The sequence below is a fragment of the Pan paniscus genome, chromosome 18, assembly GCF_029289425.2.
Source record: "Pan paniscus chromosome 18, NHGRI_mPanPan1-v2.0_pri, whole genome shotgun sequence".
Lineage (NCBI taxonomy): Eukaryota > Metazoa > Chordata > Mammalia > Primates > Hominidae > Pan > Pan paniscus.
In genome coordinates, this window is record NC_073267.2 from 67,138,664 (window position 1) to 67,160,842 (window position 22,179).

General features: G+C 52.6%; 1 protein-coding gene across 1 annotated transcript; it reads left to right on the forward strand.

Annotated features, from left to right (window-relative positions):
- The first annotated feature begins 871 nt into the window (after positions 1-871).
- ADGRG3 (adhesion G protein-coupled receptor G3) lies at positions 872-21,858 on the forward strand. Its single transcript, XM_003823738.6, has 12 exons — positions 872-971; positions 5,890-6,037; positions 8,753-8,891; positions 10,725-10,871; positions 11,732-11,866; positions 12,371-12,410; positions 12,769-12,869; positions 13,009-13,121; positions 16,427-16,707; positions 16,885-16,978; positions 18,124-18,407; positions 20,832-21,858. Exons 1-12 carry the CDS (start codon positions 914-916, stop codon positions 20,939-20,941), a joined length of 1,650 nt encoding a protein of 549 aa, XP_003823786.1. The 5' UTR covers positions 872-913; the 3' UTR covers positions 20,942-21,858.
- The last annotated feature ends 321 nt before the right edge of the window (positions 21,859-22,179 follow it).

The window sequence follows — 22,179 nt, forward strand, 5'->3', positions numbered from 1 at the left end:
AGTGTTTGCCACCCCCACCTCCCACCTGATCAGTGACCATTTGGGGTGTGAAGACAACAATTTCACAGCTCTGATGATCAGAAACGATGTAATGGCCACAGGCGGCTCCGCCTGCGTCATCCATGAGTTCATCACACACCTCGGGAGGCTCAGGGTGACAGACAGTGCATGCAAGGTCACCCAGCCAGGAAGTGGCCAGGACGGATGTTAGCTCAGGCCTGACCAGCCCCCGGGGCCGCACTGCTGTCTTCCCGCTACCCTGCCTCTGGGTCTGTCCTGTTATCCAGGCTGGTGGGGGAAGCTCAGGCTGCAGGGTCAGCTCCTGCTCTCCTCCCACACCCTCCAGCCTGGTTCAAGCCATAGGCACCATCCAGGTCTTCGTCCTCATGCCCAGAGCCAGGCTCTGTGCCCAGCTTGTTGCAGGTCTCATCAAACCCTGACACGGCCTTAGGAGGCAGCCCCATTGCCATCTTCACTTTACAGAGGAGGAAACTGAGGCTCAGAGAGGCTCCCAGCTTGTGAGAGGAGGGGTCTGAGTAGGTGCGCCTGACTCCAAAGCCTGTGCTCATCACAGTTCCCAGGGATCCGCTCTAAGCCAGGCCCCTGTGGCCACCCAGCCCCTAGCCCCGTAGATCCTACCCCAGTGGGGCCCCGGGGGCACATACCTGGGTGGGCTCAGCAGCTCCCTCTGCAGGTGGACCCAGGGTGCGGTGAGATTGGGAGCACTGCCCAGTTCCCCACACTCACCTTTCGCAACCCAACCAATGGCGCCATCGAGCAGGAAGGGTGAGAAAGAGGACACAGGAAGCCAGAGTGGTGGGGCTGCAGGGTGGGGGCAGGCCAGCTCAGCAGAGCCTGGGGCCAGAGGGCCAGACAGCCACAGAGCTCCTGGCGTGGGCAAGGCTGGCCAAGGATGGCGACGCCCAGGGGCCTGGGGGCCCTGCTCCTGCTCCTCCTGCTCCTGACCTCAGGTGAGTGGCTGGCACCTCATCCCCTCCTGCCACGCTGGGCCGACCCTGCCCTGCCGAGGGAGGGATCCAGGGACAGACGCAGGGACTAGAGAAGGTGAGGAGTTGGGGTGTCTGGGATGTGTCCTCCGAGACCCCCCGTGGCCGCCTCAGCACCTCCTCTAGCCCTGTCCCTTTGGGTCAGTCCTGTCCTTCCACTAAACCTTGCTCAGGACTGGTCTCAGGTTCCCTTTGTTGCTCCACAGTGCCCTGGAGATAGGGGAGGTCGGAGGGTGCTCCCTGACTCCCCAACCTGGGCTGTGTCTCCCTGACAGGCCTGGCTCTGAGACAGGGGTTGGCCCCGGGCAGGCAATTCTCCAGCTGGCTTGTGAGATCCTGGGGACGGGATTTGGACACTCTGGAAGCTGAGGCCGGGAAGGTCTGTCACCTCGTTCTTCTGGACCTCTCCTCCCGCACATGTCACCCCACACCGGCTCCCTCTCCCAGTCTCAGCCACAACCCCTTGGTCCTCAGTGGCCTGAGCCAGGATCTACACTCCTCCCCGTCACTCTCCCGTCACACACACAAACACATGGTGCATCTCCAGAGGCCATGGAAGTGCCCGGGCCTTGCCTTTGCTGGCCTCTCTCCCAGGAAAGCTGTCCCCCTACCCCTTGCCCACTTAGCCGGCTCCATTTACCCTTCTTGGCCTCTGTGGCATCTTAGCAACCCTCTTGGACAGAGGGAGGTGCTCCCCCGTTAGTGCTCCCTCCTCAGTGCTCCTGTCTCTGGGCCTTGCGGGCCACTCTCGTTTTGCTCCTGACTCGGTGAGGGGCCTGCATGTCCATCTCCCTGTGTGTCCAGCATGTGGTCGCGTGACTTTGGCCACATAGATCAACTTATTTGGGCTTCAAAGAACCCTCTTCTTTTCAAACATTGGAAGATTCAGTGGAGTGAATCAGTCCCTGGCTCAAAAAAGGGTGGGAGATGACAGCACTATCCTCCTAGTGGCCCTGGGAGACCCTGGTACAGAGCAGGCCACCGGGCAGCCCTTGATAGATGGATGAACGGAGCCACCGATGGCAGCTGTGACCAGGGCTCATGGGCATCCTCAGGTCCCAGCTGTCATCGCTGGTTGGGCCTTCAAGGCTCCTCCAGGTGATGCTGTTTCCCCCATGGTGATGTGGGTGCTCTGGTTGGGGCAGAGCAGCAGCCATTTGATTGAGCAAGGAGCTCTGAGGGGTCTACACACGGGAAGGTCTGCACACTTCCTGTGTGGACAGTGATGTGTTAGTCTCCATTCTCCATTTGCGCATTCATTCATTCATTCATTCATTCAGGAAGCATCGATGGTGCCCTCTGCTCCTGCTGGTACCACTTGGCCCCTGCCCTCAAAAGGCTCACAGTCTGCAGGAGTGACACAGTGTGGTGGGGACTCGCATGTGAGACCCAGCTGTTAGGGCTGAGCAAGGGGTGGATGCAATGGAGGGCCTGGCATAAAGGGACACGTGACAAAGGTGCGGGCAGGGCACGGGGAGCAAGGAGGGTGGTCACTGGGCAGGCTGGCACCTGGGGCAGCCTTCAGCACCGTGAGGTCTAAAGGGCCCAGGAGGGAGTGGCCCCCTGGGCTTCTACAGCCAGACTGTGGCTACAGGAGGGAAATGGCGGTGGTTTGCTCACGGTGAGCCAGCAAGGGCTGAAGGAGCCATGCGGGGTGGGGGCAAATGCCCACCCTGCCCTCCTCCTGCCCTCTGACCTCCAGTCCACTTTCCACTTGCTGACCCCCAAATGAGGCAGTCCATGGAGGCCAGGCTCTGGAGCATAGAGGGTCTGGAGAGGAGGGGAGTGCTATCCCACCCACAGGCCTAGCACAGGGTCTCCTTGTCTACATGAAATGCTTGCAGTGTCTTCAAAGAATAAACACAGAAAAGATATTTAATGATCCTGTCTGTGTAGGGTGCTTGCCAAGAGCTTCACTTACATGCCTGCGCTGAAATTCATGGCAATCCGGGAGGGAGGCCTGCACCTGCACCCATTCATGACAGCAGGGCCGGGATGGCAGAGAATGGCACCCGCCCTCAAGCTGACAATGTTCTCTCCCCTCCTCTCCTGTCCTCTTCCTTCCCCTCTCAACCCCTCCTCCCCTCCTCCCCTCTCCTCTCTTCCCTCTCCCTGTTTCTGTCTTCCTCCTCCTCTCCCTCTTCTCCCCTTTTTTAAAAAGCCAACATGGATCATACTATATTCATGCTCATCTATCATTTTCATTTCCCATTAAACAATGCATCATAAATATCTTTATAAACTAACAGAAATTTACAGTTCCTTTATAAGCTATCTAAAATGAATTATCACATATAGAGTCCATTATTACAAAATCCCCTCTAAAATGTTATTTTTTTTACCCTGCTGTTACTCTTTATTCAGCCATTATTTTTATCATGTCTTTTTTTTGTCTTAATGATTAAAAATGAACAGTTTTTTAAAAAATGTGACAGTAATACTGGACATGATTTTTAAAAAATCAAATACCAGAGAGGGAAATAAAAAATGGAAAGCAAATGAGCCCCTGCCCGCCTCAGCCCCCAGCACCACCCATCACAGAGGGAGCTCTCCTAACACTTCCTGGGGGTGGCAATCCAAAAAGTGACAATGCAGAGCCAAGACCCACTTCCCACCCTCAATGGGAGAAGGATACAACAAAGCACTTCAGAGTAAAAGACATATAAGTGGCCGCAGATATACAGGTAGATGCTCAAACTCCTTAAATGAAAATAAGATTCAGTGTCATCTCTCAGACTGGCAAAAATCCAAAAGTTCAGTAAGCTATAGAATAATAGGCATGTGGATAAATAGTCACTCTTATCCACCTTGAGTGAGAGTATAAATAGGTACACCATTTTCTGGAGGGAAATTCAATAATACCCGGCAGTTTTTTAAAGCACATACAGAAAGTCCTAGAATAGGAATTTTTTTTTTTTTTTTTCCGGGACAGAGTCTCTCTTTGTCTTCCAAGCTGGAGTGCAGTGGTGTGATCTTGGCTCACTTTAACTTCCGCCTCCCGGGTTGAAGCAATTCTCCTGCCTCAGCCTTCTGAGTAGCTGAGATTACAGGCACCCACCACCGCGTCTGGCTAATTTTTGTATGTTTAGTAGGGCTTCCCCATGTTGGCCAGGCTGGTCTCAAACTCCTGACCTCAGGTGATCCATCCACCTCAGCCTCCCAAAGTGCTGGGATTATAGGCGTGAGTCACCACACCCAGCCTTCCTGGCGGTGTTTTAAAGCACATACAGTTAGATACAGAAAGTCCTAAGATAGGAATGTTTTCTATGAGTTCTCAACACAAGCTGAAAAGATGCACACTCAAGAATTCCTATGGCAGATTGTGAAAAACAATGTCCACCAAGAGGGGACCAGTTAAAAAAGTGTTGCGATGCCCATGGAATGGAATAGTTTGCAAGTATATAAAGAATGAGGTGGAAAAGTTCTTCAAGATATATTGCTAGTCCAAGCATGGTAGCTCATGCCTATAAATTGCAGCACTTTGGGAGGCCAGGGTGAGCGGATTGCTTGAGCCCAGGGGTTTGAGATCAGCCTGGGCAACACAGCAAAACCCTGTCTCTACAAAAAATAAAAATAAACAACATAAAAAAATGAAAAACTAGCCAGGCATGGTGGCATGTGCCTGTAGTCCCAGCTACTTGGGAGGCTGAGGTTGGAGGATCGATTGAGCCTGGGAGGTCTAGGCTGCAGTGAGCTGTGATCATGCTACTGCACTCCAGCCTGGGAAACAGAGCAAGACTCTGTCTCAAAAGAAAAAAAAAGATATATTGTTAAGTGATCTTATTTGTGTAAATTTAAAAAATGATGTATCGGCAGGGCTTGGTGGCTCACACCTGTAATCCAGCAATTTGGGCAGCTGAGGCAGGAGGATCGCTTGAGGACAGGAGTTCGAGACCAGCCTGGGCAACATAGTGAGAGCCCCCTCTTCTTAATTAAAACATTTTTTCCTTAAAAAAATGATGTACTTATAAATACTTGCATATGCATACCTTCTGCAAAATTTCCAGAAGGCTGTGCAATAAACCATTAAAGATGGTAAACTCTTTGAACACCTACAATGAGCTATGTCCTTTATCTCTAATCCTTCCCAAAACTTGCAAGGAATGTATTATTAGCTCCATTTTGCTGGCAAAAGATTGAGCCTCAGGGAGTTTAAGTAACTTGCCTCAGGACATACAGTTAGTAGATGACCCAAAGCTTCCATTTTGTGCCCTGTATTAGGTGAAAGGGAACTGAACTAAAAGTCACAAAAGCTGGTCTTTAGTTCTGGAGCAGCCTCCAACTAGCTAGTAACGTTTCTCAAGTCATTTTGCTGGAGGGGCCTTGGTTTGCTGTATTTTCTACCTGTCCCAGGAGGTAGCTGTGATGGTTGTGTGTGCTTCTTAGCACAGGTGTGAGCCACCACGCCCTGCCAATACATCATTTTTTAAATTTACACAAATAAGATAGTGTGAATGTGGGAGAATGAGGCAAACCAAGACAGAATACATCCAAGAGTTTAAACAGGAGGCCACAGTTGCAAGGGCTTTGGAAGGTCTGATGTGGAATAACTGAAAAGCCAGGCAGACTCCCTGGAGGAAGGGGTAAAGGAGTAATAGCACAAACATATGAAACCTTTTATTTACAGAGCCACGTGCCAAGCCTTTTGTACATGCTTCCCCAAAGCATCCTACCAGCGCTGGGAGATGGGGTATTTGCTTTTACCTTGGAAACAGCCCCAGAGAGGGTCTGCATCCTGCTCAAGTGCACCGTTAGTGTGATGCATGGAGCTGGAATTCTAGCCCAACCACCAGACTCTGGAGCCCCAGCTCCTTTCCCTGCTCCTCATCCTTGCGGCCCATCTTCGTCCAGCCCATTCACACTCTCTGCATTCCTTCCTTAGGTCAGGAAAAGCCCACCGAAGGGCCAAGAAACACCTGCCTGGGGAGCAACAACATGTACGACATCTTCAACTTGAATGACAAGGCTTTGTGCTTCACCAAGTGCAGGCAGTCGGGCAGCAACTCCTGCAATGTGGAAAACTTGCAGAGGTGAGGGGGCCCCCTGAGCTGGAGGGGGAATCTGAAGCTGCTGGGAGGAGGACTATCAGGAAGGGATGGGGCCATCTTCCCCCATGGCCCCAGAAAATGTTGCTCCCATCTGACTCCTCCATCTTGTTTGACACCACAGTCCCCCTGACCCAACACCCCCATTCTGGCAGTTGGGGTCCCTACTGATCTAGGGTATTCAGAGATGTATCCACTCCTATCCTGGCCCTTGGGAGTTGTGGAAGGACAGACACAGACCCAAATAATGATGACTCCAGAGTGTATACAGAATGGCAGACAAGGTGCCAGGTTAGCCCAGAGGAGGGAAGTTGGCCAAGGCTTCACAGAGGAGGAAACCTGGAAAGGGCTTTGAGGGTGCATAGGAGTTTTCCTGCTGGATCTAAGCAATGGTGAGGATACAGGCAACAGAACTTGAAAGTAATGGGGGATAACTACAATGCTTTGAACTGTAACAATGTAAACTGTGTGGGGATGGAAGAGACAATGGGCAGATGTGATGGGTGGGAGATAGGACTGGAAATATAAGCAGAGACTAAGGTGTGAAGGGTTGTGTAAGTTATACCAATGGGTGAGGGCGGCAGGGCAATGACATATTTTAAGCGCAGGGAGAGTATAGTCAACTCTGCATTTTGGAAAGATTGCTCAGGCTTCAGGGACGGGTGATGCAGGAAGACATGACCCAGTAGGATGCATCACAGGGGTCTGGGTGGGAGTGAGGGCTAAGTCAGCACCACTAGCAGCAATTGGCATTGTGTGCTTGGAAAGGAGAGATGGATTGGGGAGATGATACAATGTAGACTCCGTAAGACAAGAGACTGGTTAGATGTGGGGGTGAGGGAAATGAAGGGGTTTAGAATACAACATCTTTAGGATCCATCTCCAAAAATATCTCTGCCTCTCTTTCCTTTTCCCACTCCTAATCAAAGTTGCCCATAACTCTTCTGGGATGCCTAGAAAAGCACGTGGCTTACCTTAGTACTTAATAAATATGTGTTAAAGGAATGAGTTAAAGCCCTGTGCTCTCAGGCTTGGTGTTAGGACAGCCATCTCATTGGATCATGTTATTTCAGTGGCCTGAAAAGGCTTCCATTCCCACCTGCAGGTGATCCAGTAGCTTCTTAGCACCCCAGAGCTATTCAGAGGCTCCTCTTTGTGCTGCCCAGGTATATGCCCAAAAGAATTTAAAACAAGTCTCCAAACAAAAGCTTATACATGGGCCAGGCACGGCGGCTCACGCATGTAATCCTAGCATTTTGGGAGGCCGAGGTGGGCAGATCACTTGAGGTCGGGAGTTTGAGACCAGCCTGGCCAACATGGTGAAACCCTGTCTCTACTGAAAATACAAAAAAAAAAATTGCCAGGCTTGGTGACAGGCGCCTGTAATCCCAGCTACTCGGGAGGCTGAGGTGGGAGAATTGCTTGAACCCAGGAGGTAAAGGTTGCAGTGACCTGAGATCACTCCACTGCACTCCAGCCTGGGCGACAGAGTGAGACTCCATCTCAAAAAAAAAAAAAAAAAAAAAGAAGCAGCAGCAGCTTGTACGTGAATATTTGTAGCAGCACTTTTCACAGTAGCCAAAAAAAAAAGAGGAAAATACCCAAATGCCCCTCAATGGATAACGGCATAATTAAAATATGATCTGTCCATATGATGAAATAGTATTTATCCATAAAAAGAAATAAAATACAGGGGCCAGGCACTGTGGCTCGTGCCCAAAGTCATCCCAGTACTTTGGGAGGCTGAGGCAGGAAGATCACTTGAGGCCAGGAGCTCAAGACCAGCCTGGGCAACAGAGTGAGACACCGACTCTACAAAAAATAATTTAAAAAAAGAAATAGGGCCAGCTGCAGTGGGTTCATGCCTGTAATCCCAGCACTTTGGGAAGCCGAGGCAAGCGGATCGCTTGAGGTCAGGAGTTCGAGACCAGTCTGACCAACATGGTGAAACCCCATGTTTCTCTACTAAAAATACAAAAAAATTAGTTGGGTGTGGTGGCTCACGCCTGTAATCCCAGCTCCTCGGGAGGCTGAGGCAGCAGAATCGCTTGAACCCGGGAGGCGGAGGTTGCAGTGAGCTGAGATTGTGCCACTGCACTCCAGCCTGGGTGACACAGTGAGACAGTCTCAAAAATAAAATAAAATGGAATACTGATACATGCTACAACATAGATGAACCCTGAAAACATTATGCTGAGTGAAAGAAGTCAGAAACAAAAGGCTGCATGTTGTATGATTCCATTTGTGTGAGCCATCTGGAACAGGCAAACTCAGAGACAGAAAGCAGATTAGTGATTGCAGGGGCTGGGGGAAGGGGGAAGGGAGAGCTTCATGGGTATGGGTTTCCTTTGGGGTGATGAAATATTCTGGAACTAGATAGTGTGACGGTTGCACACCATTGTGACTTACTTGATGCCATTGAATTGGACACTTTAAAATGGTTAAAATGGTAAATTTTATGCTATGTGTACTTTACCATATGCACAAAAAAAGACAAACACATAAAATACTCAGAGGGACGCCTAGCTGGAATCCTGCAGGAGCAGCCTGGACGGCCCCCAAGCCACTTTTCTTCCTCCTGTCCTGATCCCAGGGTCTTTACTTTGATAGTTTGGGTCAGCCCTCTCACCCCAAGAGCCTGATGAGTGAGTAACTCAGCCTGCAGGATCCTACCCTCCCCCCATCCCTGGCCCTTTGCAGATACTGGCTAAACTACGAGGCCCATCTGATGAAGGAAGGTTTGACGCAGAAGGTGAACACACCTTTCCTGAAGGCTTTGGTTCAGAACCTCAGCACCAACACCGCAGAAGACTTCTACTTCTCTCTGGAGCCCTCTCAGGTGAAGAGTTCCCCAGCCCTCTTGGCTGGTTCGGACCCTATTTTTCTTGGACATATATTTCAAAACTCTAAGAGAGTTATATCCTGTGATATAACTAGGGCTTGTCCCTCCCCCACGTCCCAGTTGGCAGAGCTGCATCTGTAAAATGAGCTCTAAGACTCCTCCAAGCCTAAAATTTCTGTGAGCTCCTCTACTGAGGGAACATATTTGAAATGAGGTAAAGGGTTCGATGGACAGACTCTGGGTTTATGCTGGTCTGGATTCACATCCCAGCTCTGCCCTTGACCAGCCATTGTGATCATGGGCAAATTACTTTTCTGAGCCTCGGTTTCTCTGTCTATAAAAAGATGAAGGTATTGCCCACTTTCAAGATTAACATGGCCAGGTGCAGTGGTGCACACCCGCAATTTCAGCACTTTGGGAGGCTGAGGTAGGAGGATGGCTTGAGGCCAGGAGTTCTAGACCAGCCTGGGCAACACAGTGAGAGTCCATCTCTACGAAAACAAAACGAAACACAAAACAAACAAAAGATGAATGAGAGGAGCAAATGAGATAATGCACAGGGAATGCTTGGGATAGTGAGGGCTTAGAAAGCCTCCTGCCTTCTGGAAGAAATGGATGTGGTGGTGGAACTTCAGGCAGCAAAGGTGAGTTGGTTAACATTGAGATACTTTCAGGTTTGTCTGGAGAAAGGGAAATGGAAGAGAGATTCTTTCTCAACCCTTTATTATGTCACTCAAGCAGCTGAGCCCTCTGCAGGGGTTATGTACTGGCCCCAGAAATCACCTACATATCCTTTCGTTGGGAGTCTGGACTGGGAAGGAGAAAGTTGGGGCCTTCAGCTCCAGCCATAAACCCCCTGTGCCAATGTGCATGGGGTGCTTCTGAGGCAGGCCCTGGGTGGGTCAGGCTGTAGCCCTTAGGGGAACAGGGAGCTCAGAGAATGAATGAAACATGCTTTGCAGCCGGGCACAGTGGCTCACGCCTGTAATACCAGCACTTTGGGAGGCCAAGGCGGACGGATCATCTGAGGTCAGGAGTTCGAAACCAGCCTGGCCAACATGGTGAAACCTTGTCTCTACTAAAAATACAAAATTAGCTGGGCATGGTGGTGCATGCCTGTAATCCCAGCTACTTGGGAGGCTGAGGCAGGAGAATCGCTTGAACCTGGGAGGCGGAGGTTGCACTGAGCTGAGATAGCGCCATTGCACTCCAACCTGGGCAACAAGAATGAGACTCCATCTCAAAAAAAAACAAATGCTTTGCAATGACCACTGAAATGTATTTCAATATTCTGACGATTCTTTGTTTTTTAAAAATGTGTTGTTGTTGTTGGGCGGGGAGGATTTGACATTCAGAGTAAACGTGTGTGTCCTCCCTCTCTGCCCTTGTTCTCTCGCTTCCTGAACTTCCTTCCTGACGGTTTTATTCTTTCCATTTATTCCTGAGTCAGAAGCCAGACACTGTCACAATCAAGCCCTGTGTAAACACTGGGACTGTTAGGGCCCTGGCCAAAAGCACATGCCCTCCAGCCGTCCTCATACTTGCACATTCAGCTTGCCCAGGCATCAGGTGCCCAGACAGACACAAGCTTAGCTCTACTCTCTGTATTGGGAAAACCGAGGCTCCACAAGGGCTATAACTTGTCTAGGGATGCACAGCCTGTGAGGAGCAGAGCTTGCACTGTGCCCCAGGTGTCCTGCCTTTCAGAGCTGACAGTCCCCAGGTGCTGCCCCCTACCCAGTGTGCCTGCTTCCCCTCCCAGCTGGGGGAGTGGCAGGACTCGTGTTGGGGGGTGGGTACAGATGGGAGCTGCTGTGTCTGTGGTTGTAGGTTCCGAGGCAGGTGATGAAGGACGAGGACAAGCCCCCTGACAGAGTGCGACTTCCCAAGAGCCTTTTTCGATCCCTGACAGGCAACAGGTCTGTGGTCAGCTTGGCCATCACCATTCTGGACATTGGTCCAGGGACTCTCTTCAAGGTGAGGACTCAGGGAAGCTCCAAGGTTAAGTGCTAGGTCCTCTGGGGGCTCCATGCCACAGCTTGCTGTCACTGGAGCCTGCCGAGGGATCCAATGGGGACAGAGCAGGCAGTGAGCCTCTTAGTGTTTCTAATGCAGCCCGTGGCCATCTCAGACACCTGTCACTAGAGTCTATGGTCTTCAGACTCACACTGGTCACACGCTCTCAGATGTTTGACCCCCACACATGAGTGCCCTTTGGCTTGTCTATGTGTCCTGGGGGTGCTTGTGTGCTCTGTGTGTCCTCGTGCATGCACAAACATGCACATCCTTTTCTATTCTTGTGCACGCACAAGCCCATGTACTCAGCTGTGATCATATCCACACGAGCAAGTGTACCCATGCCCTTGCACATGTGTATACCAGGTATGTGCACCCAGAGTTGTGCATCCACTCCTGTGCAGACGTGTGTACCTCTGAGGGCTAGTGTGCTCCCCCCACCAGCCCCCTTTCTACCGAATGCACACTCATGCTAAGACCCTCAGGGGCACGCCATCCTCCCCGCTGACTTCCATTTCTTGGCTGATCTTGGCCCCATGCCCCCTCTAGTTAAGAGGGCAGAGGAGCTCTGGAGGCCAGCAATGGAGAGCTGTCATGTGCACAGCTTTGCAGCCAGTTGACCTGGCCCAGCCCAAGCAGGAGACCACTGGGAGCAGCAGGGAGGAGGCTGCCCGTGACTCCTTGGCTCCCTGGTCCCCTGGTCTCGAACTCTGCCCTCCAAGCAAAGGCCATGGGTTCCTGGAGGCTCCTAGGAACCCCAGCCTTGGTGGGTTGGGATGGCCCCTTCTGCAACCTGGCCTCCCCGATCTCCCCTTTCACAGGGCCCCCGGCTCGGCCTGGGAGATGGCAGCAGCGTGTTGAACAATCGCCTGGTGGGTTTGAGTGTGGGACAAATGCGTGTCACCAAGCTGGCTGAGCCTCTGGAGATCGTCTTCTCTCACCAGCGACCGCCCCCCGTGAGTCCCCTGCTCAGGCCTGGCAGTCACTGCAGGGCAGACAGGCGAGTGGGCGCACCTGGGCCCATGGGCCCTGCATGGGACACTACACATCTGTCCCCTACCCTTCCACAGTCGCCCAGGAGGAGCCATTAGGGCCATACACATAATTGGATCCAAGGCCACACACCATAGAGGTGCACATGAGGACCTGGCAAGCCCACCTGCATACACATGGCATTCCACATCCTCCACACCCATGCTCCCCTGACACGCACACATGCATGCAGACAGGCAAACCCTCCCGCCCACAGCCCCACACCACAGTCACGCGCTTCACACGCCGGCCCAGGGCTCATCAAATGGTGCACTTAATTTTTCTGTGTGGCCCATGGGTGTGAACCTTGCTTTCTACCTAATGCACACTCACACTAGGACTCGGGGGAGCACACCGTCCTCCCGCTTCCCCTGCCCTCCCCCAACCTTCCCTTTTCCTCTCTCCTGACTTCCACTCTTCGGTTTCAGAACATGACCCTCACCTGTGTATTCTGGGATGTGACTAAAGGTAGGGCCCGGAGGACCTTCTCTGGGGTAAGACAGGAAGGGAGGGTATGGGCTGCACTGTGGGGCGGGGCTAGCTCCACTGGCTGAGTCCTTCCCCTGCCTTCCTCTCCCCTCCCCTCCCTTCCTCTTTGCTCCCTGCATCCCCTCCCTTCCCCTCCCCTCCCCTCCTCTCCTCACCTCCCCTTCCCCCTCCCCTCCCTTCCCTATATTCCCTTCCCCTCTGTTCCCCTCCCCTCCCCTCCCCTCTCTCCTCTCCTCCCCTCCCCATATTCCCTTCCCCTCTGTTCCCCTCCTCTCCCCTCCCTTGCCCTCCCCTCCCTATATTCCCTTTCCCTCTGTTCCCCTGGCCTCCTCTCCAGGGCCCACTGGAGACTGGTCTTCTGAGGGCTGCTCCACGGAGGTCAGACCTGAGGGGACCGTGTGCTGCTGTGACCACCTGACCTTTTTTGCCCTGCTCCTGGTAACAGCCCCCTCCACTCTGATCCCAGCCATCCCAGGGGCTTCCAGCTCCTGCCCTGGGGAGGGGGCTGCCTGGTGGTCTTTGGGTATATGGGCCTGGCCTCCAACTGACGTGGTCCCGGTTCTGGGGTCACCCACAGAGACCCACCTTGGACCAGTCCACGGTGCATATCCTCACACGCATCTCCCAGGCGGGCTGTGGGGTCTCCATGATCTTCCTGGCCTTCACCATTATTCTTTATGCCTTTCTGAGGTGAGTGATCCCCACCTCCCCACCATGTCTCCCTCCCGCCCTCAAGGGAGGCAGCAGGGCAGGGTGGGAAGCATTCAGGTTGTGCAGCCTCTGACCGTTGTCCCCTCCACACGTTAGTGTCCTCATCCCAAAATGGGGTTGGGGGTTGAAATGTGTCAGAGCTATTTCAGGAGCAAGTGGCAGAAACTCAACTCAAATTGGCTTAAACATAATAGGGAATGTGTGGTTCACGTAACTGAGAATAGCAAATAGCAAATAGGGTTCATGTAATTGAAAAACCCAAGGTGCACGGACTTCTGGCAGGGTTTGATCCAGGGGGTCAAAAGAGGTCCCCAGAACTTGGTCTCCCTCTACCTCTCACAGCTTTGCTCACCCCTTGACAGTCACATTGGGCAGCTTTACCACCCTCAGGGGCCCTGGCTGCCTCAGGATTGCATCATAGCTCCTTAGCTACTTAGGCAGAAATAAAAGAGATCTCCTCTTTCCAAGTATTCTAAGATGAATCCCAGGATTGAGAAGGATTTTATTTTGAGATAAAACAGAAAGATGCAAAAATAGTGCAGAGTCCTGTGGTTCCTTCTCCCAGATTCCCCCTGTGGATACATCATAGACAACTGTAGTTCAATATCAAAACCAGCAGCTGGTGGTACAGTACTGTTGACTAGAATATAGACTTTGCTCAGTTTTCACCATTTTTTATGTACATTCATGTGTGTGTCTGTGTGTGTGTGTGTGTGTGTGTGTGTGTGCGCGCGCTTGCGCGCAGGACATATCATTTGATTGGCCCAGTCCAAAATGAAAATAAAGAAGGCTGGGCGTAGTAGCTCATGCCTGTAATCCCAGCACTTTGGGAGGCCGAGGCAGGTAGATCACCTGAGGTCAGGAGTTCGAGACCAGCCTGGCCAACATGGTGAAAGCCCGTCTCTACTAAAAATACAAAAAAGTTAGCTGGGCGTGGTGGTGCGCGCCTGTAATCCCAGCTACTCAGGAGGTTGAGGCAGGAGAATCGCTTGAACCAAGGAGGCGGAGGTTGCAGTGAGCCGAGATCACACCATTGCACTCCAGCCTGGACAACAAGTACAAAACTCCGTCTCAAAAAAAAAAAAAAAAAAAAAGAGAGAGAAAGAAAATATATGGCCCCTTATTCAAAAAATTTTAAGAATGTCAAGATGGCGACAGTAGAACATTAAGTCCTTCTGCGTATGGGGTCCTACAGAGGTCACATGCTCATGAAACTGGCCCTGTGTGAGCATGTGTGTGCATGTCTGTGTATATCATCCTATGCAGTTTTATCCCATGTATACACCAGAGTTGAGTCTTACTGGTCTAACTTGGACCATGTGCCCATGCCTGTCTGGGTCACTGTGGTCAAGAGCTGGAATACACAGATTGGCCGGCCAGGCCATGTGTCTGCTCTTGGGTTTGAGCTAACAAAGAACCCCTGGCCCCTGACTTATGAGAGTGGGGACGGGCGTTCCTTAGGGAAACCTGGGGCTGTGTCCAGAAGAGGTGGGAGTGAGTGCAGGACAGGCAGAAACAGCAGAGAGCACTGCAGCCTGGGCCCAGGCCATGGCTGAGGGACCCACAGGATCTGCCAGCTTGAAGGAGCCTAGGGGAGCTGCCAGTGCCCCAGCTTGTCCTGTCCCCCGCCTCCTGGGGGTCCCTGGGGGTGGCCTAAAGCAGCCCTTGGGTCTCCTGCCCCCGCATCCAGGGCCGTCCCTCCGCCCTCTCCACGTGCCTCTGTGTCAGCATTTGGCCCTAGGCTGCAGCCCCCACTAGGCCCACCCAATCCATCACAGACCAACCCATGAGTGTAAATGGTGCCCCTCACCCCCACCCTCCAAGCTCTGGCCTAGGACATGGTCCCCATCCCCAACAAGCCGAGTGTGACTTGCCAGCTGGCCGCATTGCTGGACCCTGTGAGCGGGGCTTGGAGTGCCAGGAGAAATTACCACCAGCTCCCCAGGGTGGGGCCTGGCATCTCAGGTGAGGTGGACATGATCCCAGATGCTCCTCCAGGAAGCCCCCGGCTCCCCTCCCTCGGCTGAGAGCCCTTTTGGATCTGGTTTGCTAAGAATTCAGAGTGGGGGCTCCAGAGAGAGGGAGGTGAGCCTGGTGAGTCACTGGGCAGGGAGTCTGGAGCCCAGGGTTGGAGCCCAGGGTTGGAGCCCCTGCCCTGCTCTGTGACCCCGTAAGGCTCCCGTCCCTCTCTAAGCCTCACTCTCCTACTGCATTTTCGGCTTCATGCATCCACCCATCTGTCCATCCACTTTACCAATGGATCCATGGTCCCTCCACTGTTAGGCCTGAAGTTCACAGCATGGGAGAGACCCGAGAAGGGAGAGGATGGGGAGTTACACTATGCTGCTGGGAAATGTCCAATTCAGCTCAGGCTAAGGGGCATTCAGAGATGGCCTCCCCAGAAGGAAACATCTAAGGGGCATTTGAAAGGCAGAAGAAGAGGAGTCAGGCAAAGAAGGTGGGAGGAACTGGGGAGCAGGGAAAGGCATTGAGAGCAGTGGGAAGAGCTGACCTCTGCGAAATGAGATCAGCCTCACCTTGGTGTAGTTTGGGTCATTCCAGGTGTTTTTTTTCTTCTCTTCCCAAGGCTGCCTAATCTCTAGCCAGTGTCTGGCTTTTGACTGATAGGTGTGTTGCTCAGTTATTTTGGGCCTGTGTACGTTTGTGTGTCACCTCCATCCCATAATTTTAAGTACATGCATGATATGCACCCCATATGCATGAACCTTAAGTAGCTAATTATCATACAGGGTTTTGTGAAAGAAACTTTTTCTCTCTAATGTAAATGCCCATCTCTGAAGAGCTGCCCCTTACTGGTTTGGTCCGGATCTTGCCGGCCATGGGGTCCCTTTTTTATATCACTTTTGTCTTGCCTGCTGAACCTCTGCTTTTCATCTCACTTCTTGCTCACCCGTCCCATTCACCCTGCTTCTATTATCTGCTTTTACTTATTCTGCCCTTTATCCAACTTTTAATTCCCTTTGCTATTCTCCTGCCTCATTTTCTGGCCTCATTTTCCCTATTATCCTGCCTCACATCGATCAAGGGATGAGGCTGGCAGGATCCGGAACCCATAGGGCCCCGTGGGCCATGAGAGGCTCCTGGACTTGAACCTCAGGACACTCCCACTCTGGCTGCCGGCAGGGATGGAAGCTGGATGAGCGGGCAGGAGCTGGCAGTGGGGGTGGAGAGCCATAGGCTATTGGGGTGGACAGGCCTGGGTGCCTCATGGGAGCTCCCCATGGGAGCTGTGGCCCCTTGGGGCCTCTTATTTCTCACCCCAGGCTTTCCCGGGAGAGGTTCAAGTCAGAAGATGCCCCAAAGATCCACGTGGCCCTGGGTGGCAGCCTGTTCCTCCTGAATCTGGCCTTCTTGGTCAATGTGGGGAGTGGCTCAAAGGGGTCTGATGCTGCCTGCTGGGCCCGGGGGGCTGTCTTCCACTACTTCCTGCTCTGTGCCTTCACCTGGATGGGCCTTGAAGCCTTCCACCTCTACCTGCTCGCCGTCAGGGTCTTCAACACCTACTTCGGGCAATACTTCCTGAAGCTGAGCCTGGTGGGCTGGGGTAGGTGCTGCCTGGATGGACAGAATAAACGGCCGGCCCTGAGGGTGCAGAGGGAAATAGCCTTGGGGAGAGAGAGGAGGGGTTCCCAGAGCTGGAGGGATGGCCATCTGGAGGGGACGTGGAGGAGGAAGTGCCAGTAAGCCCCAGTGGTGTCATGCCGTTTCCCCTTGTGCCCAGGCCTGCCCGCCCTGATGGTCATCGGCACTGGGAGTGCCAACAGCTACGGCCTCTACACCATCCGTGATAGGGAGAACCGCACCTCTCTGGAGCTGTGAGTGGCAGCTGTGGGAGCAGGGGTGATACCAGCTCCCCGGCTACACATATTGGGGCTGGAGAGAGGTGGGGAGAGGAGGGATTTCTAGGAAAATCTAGACCAAATATGTCAAGACCAGAAGAATCCTCAGATCCAGCTAGCTCATGGCACAGAGAAGTAAACTGAAGCCTAGAGAGAGAGAGGAAGTGAAATGAGAGAGAAAGGAGAGGGAGAACTGGACCAGGAGGCAGGATGCCTTACTCGAGCCTGGGCCAACACGAGCCCACATGGCACCTGAGGCAAAGTAAAAAAGGTCACCCCGTCCGCATGCGGGATGTGCAGCCTGGAGAGTGGAGGGTGTGTTGGATTTCAGCCCCCACCTGCTGCCCAGCCAGGTGTCCTTGTTCAGGCCACCACCTGCCCAGTGATTCCCAGTAGCCCTGGGTCTAGTCTGGGCTCTGCCCTGCCTGCTATGTGTGTGATCTTGGCAGGCCCAATCTCTCCCAGGGCCTCAGTCTCCTCATCTGCACCATGGGGGAACTGATCAACATGCTCTTTGAGGCCCTTTGCCCCTGCAGTGCAGAGGGCAGTGGAGCTGAGTTCAGTTTCTAGACTCACACCTTGGGATCCATGGGGCACCCACCACTGGGCCCATGGCTCTGTGCTAAGAGGAGCTGGTGAGGCCTTGGACCTGTCCCCAGGCCTCAAAAGCAGGGGCCCCAGGAGCTGGAGGGGTCACAAAGGTGCAGGCAGTGGGCCAGGTGGGGACTGCAGCGGACTGGCAGTCACAAGCCCATCTAATTAGCGGTCAGTTACTATCCTTCAGGAGGGCATCCACAGAGCTGCCAGGTGTATGATTTTATAGGAGAAGCAGAAATCTAGGTGTTTATACCAAAGCTTCTGATTTTAAAGGCGGCCACTAATTCAGTTTTTTCACAATGTAATATGGGGCAAATGAAACATGTCTTTGAGGTCACTTTGGCATTAAAGAGACACCAGACTGGAGCCAGGTGACGGCCCCTCCCACAGCGGGAGAGCCAGGGATTGATGGGTGGAAATGGGAGAGGCACCTTCACAGACAGAAAAGCTCAGCCAGGGGACTTCCTGTGTTTGCTGGCCAGAGGTACCACTCCCAGTCCCACCACAGCTGCCCCCTCCTCCAGATGCTGGTTCCGTGAAGGGACAACCATGTACGCCCTCTATATCACCGTCCACGGCTACTTCCTCATCACCTTCCTCTTTGGCATGGTGGTCCTGGCCCTGGTGGCCTGGAAGATCTTCACCCTGTCCCGTGCTACAGCGGTCAAGGAGCGGGGGAAGAACCGGAAGAAGGTGCTCACCCTGCTGGGCCTCTCGAGCCTGGTGGGTGTGACATGGGGGTTGGCCATCTTCACCCCGTTGGGCCTCTCCACCGTCTACATCTTTGCACTTTTCAACTCCTTGCAAGGTGAGGCCCCTGCACCAGGGAGGTGATGGGCTGTGTTGTCTGTCCCAGGAGGTATTGGGAGGTGGGGAAGAGGGTGGTTTGCAAGACACAGGACTCTGTTCAGGCTAGCTGAAGTCAAGGATGTTGATTTCAAATACTCAGAGCAAGGATCCAGGGCAGCAAAGTTTGGCTGCTGTATTAGTCCGTTTGTGTTACTATAATACAAAGGAATACTGGAGACTGGGTAATTTATAAAGAAAATGGGGTTAATTGGCTCATGGTTCTGCAGGCTTTAGACAAAGCACAACACCAGTATCTGCTCCTGGTGAGGCCTCAGGAAGCTTCCAATCATGGTGGAAGATAAAGGGGAGCCAGCGTATCACATGGCGAGAGTGGGAGCAAGGGAGTGGGGAGGCATCATGCTGTTTTAAACAGCGAGATCTCGCATGAACTCCAAGTGAGCACTCACTCATCACCAAGGGGATGGTGCTAAGCCATTCATGAGGATCCGCTCCAATGATCCAATCTCCTCCCCTCAGGCCCCACCTCCAACATTGGGAATCACATTTTGACATGAGATTTGGAAGGAACGAACATCCCAGACATATCAGCTGCCTTCATGGGAGCTGCTACCAGAATCAGAAAAAGCCACCCAAACCAAAGCAGATACGTTCCCTATCTTTTTCCTGGAGCTATGGAGTCTCTCACCTAGTGTCTGTGGAAACTCCTTCATTCTCTCTCCACTCACCCTTTACTACCCATGGCCCCAAATTGTTACCCAACATGGCTGCCGTAACCCTACCTGACCTTGCAAGTTGGGTGTCCATCGTCCATCTCTGGTCCAATCAGCTGCGACCAGAAGGGCAGAATCATGTGATATGATGTCCACATGACATGGATGGGATCTCCAGGGATCTATGGAGGTAGGAAGGAAATGCTTGCTGTATTTGTTACTGGCCCCCGCAGGGCCCTTCCTCTGAGATCCCAGCAAAGGGGTAAGAGCAGTCCATGTGCTATGGTTTATATGTGTTCTCTTTGCTCCTTACATGCACAGCCCAGAGAGGCATCACAGTCTGACTGTGAGAGAAACAGCCAAGACAGGAGTGACGAGACTCAACCTGTTCAGGGAAGTCACTAGAAACCCAGGCGTCCTAGATGCAGCGGGTATAAGCCCCCAAGACCAGGCCTGGCTCCCAGCGCCCCATGAGAGATGTGTGGCTTAGTGGCTAGGGCCAGGCAGCCCTGGGTCCAAATCCTAGCCCCATCCCTGACCCAGCAAGTCACTCGGCTCCTTCCGTCCTCATTCATCTCGAAATTGGGATAATCCCATACTTATCTCACCAGCTTTTCTTTTTTTTAATTGAGATGGAGTCTTGCTCTGTCACCCAGGCTGGAGTGCAGTGGCACGATCTCAGCTCACTGTGACCTCCACCTCCTGGGTTCAAGCAATTCTCCTGGTTTCAGCCTCCTGAGTAGCTGGAACTACAGGCACATGCCACCATGCCCAGCTAATTTTTGAATTTTTAGTAGAAATGGGGTTTCACCATACTGGTCAGGCTGGTCTCAAACTCCTGACCTCAGATGATCTACCTGCCTCAGCCTCCGAAAGTGCTGGGATTACAGGCGTGAGCCACTGTGCCTGGCCTGCCAGATTTCACAATGAACAATGACAATGCATATGTGGGAACTACTAGGTCTTCAATATGTGGGAACTATATTAATAATCATAGAAATTATGACTGTAAGGCCATCTGAGGCTGTCTCCAGGTGGAGAATCATGAGTCCATGCCTGGAGAATCCCAGGGGTTGATGGTTGGGGAGAAATGAACTTTGAAACTATAGCTGACATCGTTATTCTTTCAGAGGTTACCTTAATATGTAAGCCTGCACACTTCACTCTACTAAGTTTCCACTGGGTCTGAGTTATTCTGTATTTCTCTCTTCCTCTCCAATACAACAGAGCCCTTGGTATACTTGAATTGCCCATTGAACTCTTCTCAATATTTGTCTTGCATATAGAGGTTTAGTTACAGATTTCCTTGAAACATAGAGTTTTTCTAAGTCATGTTCTGTACTTACTATAATTTCTTTCACCCCACACTTTCCCTTTTCCTCTTGCTGGAGTGCCTCCCATAATAATCCTTTATAGAGGGAGTGATGGTTGTTTTGTATGTCTGAAAATTCCTCTATTTTGCTCTTTCTTTTCTGTAATAGGCATATGTAGATATTTTATTTGAAGGTCTCTGTTTTTCATTTCCCAGATTTCGATTTGGTTCTTTTTTGTTTCATTTTTGAAATGGTTGTGAAATGGTTGCATTTTTGCCTTTCCCAGCAGTTCTTGAGTGGTTACGGTGGGTCTCCTCCCTCTCAGCAGCCACCAGCCCAGGCTGCCCCACTCTCTGCCCACCCCTTTCCAGGCTCACCGAGGCCTCTCCTTCCTAACAGGTGTCTTCATCTGCTGCTGGTTCACCATCCTTTACCTCCCAAGTCAGAGCACCACAGTCTCCTCCTCTACTGCAAGACTGGACCAGGCCCACTCCGCATCTCAAGAATAGGAAGGCATGGCCCTGCAATATGGACTCAGCTCTGGCTCGCTGTGTGACCTGGGGCAGCTCCGTGCCTCTCTCTGTACTCCCTCAGTTTCCTTCTCTGTACAGTGTGGCTGGGGAGGGAGAGGATGGGACCAGGTTGGACCACGCGGCATCAGAGGTCCCATGCAGATCCAACTATAGGTCCAAGAGTCCACGTAAGCAGGTCTGCAAGGCTCTAAAGTTCCTATAGTCCTGAGACCCCCTGCCAGCAAAGAGTGACAGTCACTTCCATGCCCTGCCCTCATTGCAAAGCCCTCACTCACCTTCTGGTCTCAGCAAGGGAGGAGAGTCTGTTGCTGGCGTAGCCCTGGAAGGAGCCCCCAGCCTCTCCCCTCCTCCTCCTTGTCACTGGCCTCCCACAACTCCCCTTCTGGCTGCCTGTAACCTTGAGGGGCATTCAGGAGGCCAGCGTTCCCTCAGGCATTGGGGGTTTGTTTTGTGCGGTGGAAGTTGATCCTCCCACCCAGTCTGCCCGTGGTCTCTGCCCATCCCATCAGAGCCCACCCTCCTGGAAGAGACCCCCGCGTTCAGAGTGCTGGCAGCCCTGCACGTGTCCAGGGACACTGCGTTTCAAAGAACCACTGAGTGGGTGAGCTACCTTGGGCAAACCCCCCACTCCTGACTCTGACTGCCACGTGGGTGGCCCGACCTCTGACCTGCTGTCATCATAGAGGTAGAAAGCAAACAATCTGGGGCTCAGCACACCTGGGGGTGCTCCCACTCATTCAGTGTGTGGGGCCCCTGAGCAGAGGCTGGGCATTGCCACTAGAACCTGAGCTCCTAGAGAACAAGGACCTGGGTGGCCTCACTTACTGTTCCAGCCCAGGCCGAGCACAGGGCCTGGCTCGTGGCAAACCTTGAATAAATATTTGTTGGCTGAATGAGTGGATGTATGAGTTTGGCACCAGCCTGGCAGATCCCTGAGCCAAGGGGGTGTCTCAGGCCAGACCTAGGTTGGGCAGGGTACTTCCAGCAGCTGGGGCTCCATGTCACAATCACATGCAGGTTTCTCAGTAGGAAACAAAAAGAGGCAGAGATAGCAGAGATGGGGTAGAGATACAGAGATGGAGAGAAGGAGAGAGAGACTTAACAGACAGGCTGACACAAAGAGGGAGAACGGTGGCGGAGAGACAGATGCAGAGAGATGGCAGCCCCACGCCGGCTCCAGCAACCCCCCTGCTCGGGGGGAGCAGTGAGTGTTG

What these genes read in the sequence shown, in the direction of transcription:
- ADGRG3 (XM_003823738.6), top strand. Translation starts at nt 914, where the DNA reads ATGGCGACGCCCAGGGGCCTGGGGGCCCTGCTCCTGCTCCTCCTGCTC. An exon ending in TCTCTCTGGAGCCCTCTCAG is followed by an intron (nt 8,892 to 10,724) that starts GTGAAGAGTTCC and finishes CTGTGGTTGTAG; the next exon opens with GTTCCGAGGCAGGTGATGAA. An exon ending in GTCCAGGGACTCTCTTCAAG is followed by an intron (nt 10,872 to 11,731) that starts GTGAGGACTCAG and finishes CCCCTTTCACAG; the next exon opens with GGCCCCCGGCTCGGCCTGGG.